The sequence below is a fragment of the Callospermophilus lateralis genome, chromosome X (genome assembly GCF_048772815.1).
Source record: "Callospermophilus lateralis isolate mCalLat2 chromosome X, mCalLat2.hap1, whole genome shotgun sequence".
NCBI lineage: Eukaryota > Metazoa > Chordata > Mammalia > Rodentia > Sciuridae > Callospermophilus > Callospermophilus lateralis.
The window spans coordinates 94214655-94223310 of record NC_135325.1 but is presented as its reverse complement, the minus strand read 5'-3'; the positions used below and the strand labels follow the sequence as shown (position 1 = coordinate 94223310).

General features: G+C 33.1%; 1 protein-coding gene across 1 annotated transcript; it reads left to right on the top strand.

Annotated features, from left to right (window-relative positions):
* Positions 1 to 1236: 1236 nt before the first annotated feature.
* Positions 1237 to 2337, top strand: LOC143638646 (testis-expressed protein 13B-like). The gene has a single exon (XM_077106487.1). The coding sequence runs from the start codon at positions 1237 to 1239 to the stop codon at positions 2335 to 2337; it is 1101 nt and encodes a 366-aa protein (XP_076962602.1).
* Positions 2338 to 8656: the final 6319 nt, after the last annotated feature.

The window sequence follows — 8656 nt, the reverse complement described above, 5'->3', positions numbered from 1 at the left end:
AAGCAGAAATGTCAAGAATCAGATATTATTGATTATATATTATTCTTAATAATAATGCTGGGGAGTTTTTCTCTGAGGTTTGCACTTTATTTGCAACAGACTTATCTGAAATATACTGTTCAAATTGGTTGTAGAAAATAGGCCTCTATGGCATAGGAATTATGTCTCATTGATCTTTATATCTCCTTCCATCTAACAAAATGCCTGGCTCTAAAAATACAATAAATATTTGTTGTAATGTTACCTATTAAAAAATACAAATTTTACTCTACACAAATTAAATCTCACTTGGTAAAATATGGGTTTGCATTATCTCTAGCACATAAATGATGACCTACATTCATCATCAAAAATAGTTATTGTGGCTAGGTGCAGTGGTGCACACCTGTAATCCTCCCAGCTACTCAGGAGGCTGAGGCAGGAGGATTAAAAATTTGAGGCCAGCCTGGGCAGCTTAGAGAGATCCTACCTCAAAATAAAAAATGAAAAGGGTTGGGATGTAGTTCAGTGGTAAAGTGACCCTCTGTTCAATCCCCAGTACCAAAAAAGTGTTATTGTGTATTAAATTAATATTATTAAATATTATAATTAGCATAATATTTTAAAACAAGTATTGCCCAATTCAATTTAGTAAATATTTATTAAGTATATATCTATATTCACTACCCAACTGAGCTGCCTGAGATAAATATTTAACTGGGCTTTTAATTTTGTGTTAGGTTTTAATATTTGCATGTACCTCCTAATGGTTAAATTCATTGACTTTCTCAAAACTCATTCTTTATTTAATTATTTTTTAAGTTGTCAATGAACCTTGATTTATTTTTATTTATTTATATATGGTGCTGAGAATCAAACCCAGTGCCTCACACATGCTAGGCAAGTGCTCTACCACTGAGCCACAACCCCAGCCCAAGGATTTTTTAAAATATATTTTTAGTTGTCAATGGACCTTTATTTTATTTGCTTATATGTGATGCTGAGAATCGAACTCAGTGTTTCACACATGCTAGACAAGTGCTCTACCACTGAGCCACAACCCCAGCCTTCTAATGAATACAGCTCTTAAGTAGCTAAGTATGAATTTAAATAAACCCTCACCCCACTAGATGGCGTTTGACTTTCCATGAGGAGCTTTTGAACTCAGAGGTCAAAAGTTCAGAGTTGAGAGGGTTTCATTTGGTTGCCAGCCATCTGGTTCTATGAGGCAAAACAGAGCAGAGAGAGGTAGTTAGAATGGCTGTGAATTTTAATGACCCAGCCAATGGCTTCTATCAAAGGGAGGTTGTAGATTTTATAAATGAGCAAATACTTCGAAAAGGAGTTAGTGCAAACCTCTATACAATGCAGACAAGCAAGACCTGGGGTGAATTGGAGAAGAAGTTACAGGCCATCCTGACTGACTCAGCAATTCCAGAATCCATTAAGAAGTCTTGTGCCTGGAGTGCCCTGGCCCTGGCAGTGCGCTTGGCCAGGAAGCAGAAGAAAGAGTACACAGAAAAGGTAATGAAGCTGCAGGAACAGGTAGATGAACAAAAACTGTTCATTAATGTGCTGATAGGAATGGTAAATAGACTCAGGGATACTCAACAAAAGGAAAGGGAGAAAGCTCAGTTTCAACTCCAACAAAGCCTTATAATCCTTCATAGAATAGAAGGGGAACGAAATTTACTCAGAAGTGAGCTTCTTAAGGTATTAAGCACTCCATTTCAGGGGCAGGAAGTAGAGAAAGAAGAGAAGAATGGAAATGAGACACAGACATTAAACAAGTTTGCATTTGCTCAAGACACAGGAATTGATTGGACTGGGGAGGAAACTGTGGGGGAATCAGGTCAAGAGGCTGCAGCAGCCACAGCTGCTACTATTACTGCTTCTGATGTAGAGGGAGAAGAAAAGGAAAATTTGATTTCTGTTAGTGAGAATGACCAGGAGGTAACCGTTTTTTCTTGCTCTGGTATCTTGGAGGACTGGAGCCAGGCTAGTCCACTGCTACCTCTTAGTCTGTCTGAACCCTACTGCTCATTCCTGCCTAGCTTCCTTCCAGCAGAAACTGCAAAGGAAACTGTGGTAGTTTTTCCTGGGAGTTATGCTGGGTCTAGCTGGAAGGGTAAGCGACTCCATACCAGGAAGTTTCTGCCAGAAAGGTTTAAGCCAAAGCCTGGCTCCTCTCACTCAACAAGATGTGGCATCAAGCGCAGAGAGGGGGATTGGGATTGTGAACAGTGTCATCTGATGAATTTCTCATGGCGAAATGTGTGTTTCAAATGTGGAAAATTCCCGTACACAAAGGAAAGTGTACAGGTTTTTCTCCCAGTTAAGGATGTCTCTGATTTTTAAATAATTCATATCCTGAGGTTCTGTTCTGATTATAAGCAAAATGAGAATACATCCTTGACTACGTATTATTATAAGAACAGTCAAGCAAAAAAGGAATAAGATATAAACATCATCTTTGACCTTGATACTCAGAAATATTTTATCTGTTTACTTCCATCTCTGAATACAACCAACTATGTCAATGAGCCATAGTAAATACTTATATTAAACAGTTTTCAACATTTATTTCTACATGTATGAATATAGTAGTTTATTACCTGTTTTTCTACATTTACAAAGTATAGTAAGTAGTTACATTAGATCATTTTCTTATAAAATAGAATTGTTTATAAATTATTTATAACTTGCTTTAAATTGGTCTTTCATTTATTTGAGAAATTTTGGAGAATATGGGAAAAAATACATATGAAGAATAAAAATCACACAAAATGCCATCACAAGAAACAATCCTTAGAGCTGTTTTGCTCATCTATGTTTGCAGGGCATATAGATGTAACAAACACAAATTCACACACAAATGCATGTGGAAACATGCTATTTTCATTTCTATAGTGAAACCAAACTACATATATTTTTGTAATCTGATTTTAAAAATTACATTCATTTACATTTGGAAAATTAAGGAAGACACATATATACATATGAAAATTTATCCAACCACCTGCAGACAATCTCTTTCAAATATTTGGATGCATATATTTTTCCTTTACTTGCATATATATATATATATATATATATATATATATATATATAAAATATTATATATAATATATATAAAATTAAATTTAACACTCTCATTACCAAAGTGAAAAACTGAAGAAAAAGTGAAGAACAAAGAAGAAAATAATGTTCATGCCTAACCTCATTATTCAAAAAAGTCATTATTTTATCCATGTAAATATTATTTTTATGAAACTTTTTTGTGTGATTATATATTTTTCCCAATCTTTTGGAACCTTGTACTAGATTTGGCTATTTATTTATTTATTTACTATTTTATTTATTTACTTATTTTTTGTGGTACTGGGAATTAAATTCAGGGCATTGTCCATGCTAATTATATGCTCTACAACTGAGCTACACCTCCAGACCAGCTCTTTCTTTTTTATTTGTTTATTTTATTTTTTTGAGGTCCTGGAGATTGAACCCAGGGGCCTTCTCTATGTTAAGCAAGCACTCTACTACTGAGCTACATGCCCTGCAACTATTTCTTTGTTTTTGAGCAGGTGTGGTACTGGGGATTGAACTCAGGGGCACTCAAACATTAAACCACATCCCCAGCCCTATTTTGTGTTTTATTTAGAGACAGGGGCTCACCGAGTTGCTTAACACATCAGTTTACCAGTGGTTGGTTTTGTTGTTGTTTTGATTTAATTTTTGTTGCTGTTTTCTGATCCTTACAAATGAACCTACTCCTGATTTTATCATTACATTTTTCTATGTATTGTCAGATTCATCTATTTTTCTTTATTTTCATCTGATTTTGAGGATTTTTTATTTTTGTTTACATTCTAAATTCTTGATTTTATATGCAGTTCACATATTTTCATTCTTTTTATATAATTTTTACGGATGAAATTTTCTACTACAGTGTGACTTGGCCTTTATGCTGTAAGAAAAAATTGTGTGTGTGTGTGTGTGTGTGTGTGTGTGTGTGTGTTCTCTGGAATTCTAATCAGATATTCCTAGTTAAAATGGAAAAATTGGTTAAATTTTTTTGGCTATGTTTTTTGCTATGTTTAAAAAAGTGACTAATTTCAACACTGTTGTGGCTGTGCAAACTTTACAGAAAAATTTGGAGAATAGACATGGTATATTTTAATCCATGCAAAGATTAGCACGTTTCCACTAAATTTTTCTTTGACAGTAAATTTCTACATATATTTCTACATCTAGGAATTATAGTAAATAGTGATATTAAATCATTTTCTTTTTAAAACAAAATTGTTTTAAAATTGTAACTTGTTTTAAAACGATCTTTCATTGATTTGAGAAAATTCAGAGAATATGGAAATACAAAAATACAGAATATTTTATTTTAATACGGAAAATATTTCAATATATGAATATGTTTGATATAATATATTCAGGAAAGATGTAATATGAAAAGCATGTGTAAAAATTATTAGAATATAAAGTAATCTAATTTGTGTATTTTAAGACATCAAAAACTTAAAAATTTGGGGCTGGGTCTGTAGCTCCCTGGCGGAGTGTATGCTTTGCATTCACAAGGCCCTAGGTTCAATCCCCAGCAACACACGCACAAAATGAATTGTATATGAAGTTATCAAAATTAATCTACAGTAATTTGTTGTATAAAAAGTTTAAAACGTTTAAATAATGAGAACTTTTTAATAGTAAAAAATTTTTAATAGTAAAATATTTTCCTGTTGATTCTTAATATAAATTTCATTGTATTCACGGACATTTTAGTTTAAACTTTGAAGGATTTTGAAGTAATAAAATACTCTAGCAATATATCTAGTCTGTCAATATCTGAAAGACACTAAAACATTAACATTTGCTGCTAATAATTTCCTGTGAGAGCAGTAATTCAGATAGAACTAGTAAGGCAGTTACTAAAGAAAAAGACCTATGTTCAAAAAGAGGGACTCAAATAAAGAAATACATGTCCACTTGGGCCTATGAAAATGAAAATTCAAGAGATTTTAAACAGTGTTGAAAACTAATATTTTTCATATTTCCCTTTCTGTTTATATCTGTTAAGAAATGTTTTATGTGATACTTAATGATCTGTTTTCAGATTTCCTATTATTCCCCTGGGAGTAGAATTTCCAGATAAGATACAGATATATTCAGTTAAATTTGAATTTTGAGATAACAGATATTTTAAAGTATGTTCCAAATATTGCATGCACATTTATTTACTGAGGCTGACACTTCTTTCTGAATGGAAAAGGTATTCATTTTCAAGTACAAATAGCATAGATGATTCTGTAATTGAAGAGAATTTGGATCTTTACATATTTTTATTTTTGATTGATAAATATTGATTATATATATATATTTATGGGGTACAATGTGATGGTTCCATATATGATGACAACATTCAAAATCTATTTTTTAGCAATTTTGAAATGTACAATACACTATTATTAACTAAAGTGTATGCAATGCAATAAATCTCAAAAATTTATGTTAATGAAACTTTGTGTATTTTGACCAATGTCTCCCCATTTTCCCTATCCCCTGATTCTAGCAAACACCATCCTACTCTCAATTTCTGTGAGTTTGACTATTGCAGGTTCCACATATATGTATGATTATACTGCATTTGTCTTTTTGTGACCGGCTTATTTTGGAACTTTACAATTTGGAGAAAACTTCAGGATCCATGGAGGAAGAGCCAAAAAGAAGAAGAAAATGGAAGCTTCTGAGTGTTTGTCAACAGTGAAATCTCCGTGCAGGAATTGGGCATGGACAATATATAGCATGGTATGGCACATCATGATTGGTGAAATTGGATTTGTAAAAGTACTGATACATTGGAAATATCAGCTCTTGCCTGTGGAGACTCTTGCTCTGTGGCTGCAATAGCCTGGTCATCTTACCCATTACCAGTTGCATTGTGGAAAAAAAATCTTTGCTGTACTCTAGCGCCTAGATTTGGGCTCCTTACACTATTCTTCATGAAAAGGAACCAGGGCTCCTTGGAGGGTAGCTGGCACCAAATCGTGGGCTGGAGAAGGTAAGGTGAGCCTGGACCACCTTGCCATTTGCAGAAAGTGAGAATGCTGACTGGGGTTACAAAGGATAAATGGGCCTGAAGAGGCCTCTCACTGGGCAAAGAGTGAAAAATGAGCATAAAAAAATGTGCAGGGGGGCTAGTAGCATAGTGGTGCAGCACCTGCATAGCATGTGTGAGGTATCAATCCCTGGTACTGCAAGAGAGAGAGAGAGAGAGAGAAGTGATTTTGCCATCCATGATGATAATAAATATAACATAAAACATGCCCCAAATACCTGTAATGAACACAGTAATTTCTAGTATGATTTATGAAAATGCTATATATTGACCTATCCAATTTATGCAACTCCTACACTCAAGTTTTCATCAATGAAGAAGTGAACACAAAAGGAGATTTGGACTACATGATTTATATATAACAAGTTATTAGTTTTAAGTTGGAGAGAGATGTGGACAATGCAAAGTTGGACTTTTTGAAAAGAAATTAATATAGAGTGACATGTAACAGGTGGAAGCAATTTCCTTCAGAATAAAAACACAACGTTTAGGGAATTGGAGACTATTGAATTAAAGAGTTTGTAAAAGCTTTAAAATATTACTAGAAACAACATGTTATACTAGAAACAAAATGTTATGCAAAATTTTGCAGTCCTGAAATGTATGAAGATATATATAAGAAAGAAGATGTTTGATTATTTTCATCATTGTGACTGCATATTGAGCTTTCATGCTTAAGAATTTCAAGTATTATTACACTTATAGGATGTTAATTTAGCTGATGTGACCATAATAGCATAAATAAACCATTTTTGAATTTACATTACCATATGTATCTTGTGCATTTCTATTATATAGAAAGAAATACTGGCACAGGGTAGGAGCAGCATATTTTTATAATCATTTCTCTTAAATGCTGAGTACTTAGGAAAAAATTTTTTCTGCTTGTTCTTTTCCTCAAGTAACAATTTCTGTTTTGGTTTATGGTTTATAAGAGTGAGAAAGTTCATATTTTAATATGAATTAGATTCTGAAATCACCAATTTATCTTGGAAAATTGGGGGAATTGATTACTTAGATTATGATTTTTTAAAAGTTCTCTTTTATCCTGGGAAATAGGCTGATTTATCTATAATTTTGAATGTATGGGGCTGGTGTTTGAATATTTTTGTTCCCTAGTAATTTAAGCATTTAGACAATTTGTATAGATTATTTACTTGGGGTTAAAATATTCAGTATTTAGACATTCTTAAATAGTAGCAAACTAGGTCTCAATAGAAGATGCTACAAGCTATAGCTGATTAAAAAAGAAACCCAAACTTGATTCTACTGAATTAAATTCTCTGGCTGAAACTGAGTAGCATTAGAATAAATGGGATAGGATAGCAGCCTGGTGCAGTGGCATGTGCCCATAATCCAAGTAGTTCATGAGGCAGAAGCAGGAGGATTGCAAGTTCAAAGCTATCCTCAGCAACTTACCAAGATCCTATGCAACTTAAAGGGACCCTGTCTCAAAATAAAATATAAAAAGGGGGCTGGGGTTGTGGCTCAGAGGTAAAGCACTTGCCTAGCATGCATGAGGTACTGGGTTCAATCCTGAGCACTACATAAAAATAAAATAAAGATATTGTGACTACCTATAAATAAAAGAAAATTTTTAAAAAGTTGGCTGTTTAAAAAAATTATATATATATAATATATATATATATATATATATATATATATATATATATATATAAATATATATATATCTGAGGATGTGGCTCAGTGGTTGAGTGCCCCTGGGTTCAATACCCATCACCAAAAAAATAGAATAAATGTGATAGGATAGTGTGGCTACATACTTAATTGACTCTTGGAAATAGAGGAGAGAATATTCATTCTGTGGGATATTTTGATAAGGGAACAAGACATTTAACTTAAAATGGTTATGGTGAGTGTAGTATGATTAAATAGTGATGACAAATTTGGGGTATTTGTATTTGGCTTTGTATTTTGTGGACTCTTTCTTTTTTTTTTCAGTTGTAGATGGACACAATACCTTTATTTTTTTAATTTATTTTTATGTGGTGCTGAGGATCGAACCCAGTGCCTCACATGTGCTTGACAAGCACTCTACCACTGAGCCACAACCCCAGCCCCTTGTCTGCTGTAATTTATACTCTTGAATAATCTTTACTAGGTAATATAGCTTATGATTTATCATGGAATGTGGACTGAACAGCATCAAAAATACATTTGTAAACTATTTGGGGAACCATTTGTCCATCCAATGTGACTCAGATGAACATACAGGAAACATGTCAAGTTTGGAGATAGTTCTTTCTGATATATCATTGGTCTACTCCATAATTTAAAGGGTCAGTTGCATGTTGGAATATCATTTTATAGGTATGTTTCTATAGAATATGGAACTCAAATATCCAACATACCTATAAAATGATATTCCAACATTGCAAATTATTTTTTAAAATTTTTAATTGGCACAGTTATGACAATGATATATCAGAAAGCACACTATACAACACAGTCAAATAATATAACTTGGTCATTTTGTTTCCTAGTACCTCTTCTTTCCTTCCCTCCTCCCTCTCTCTGGACCCCTTCCTCTGT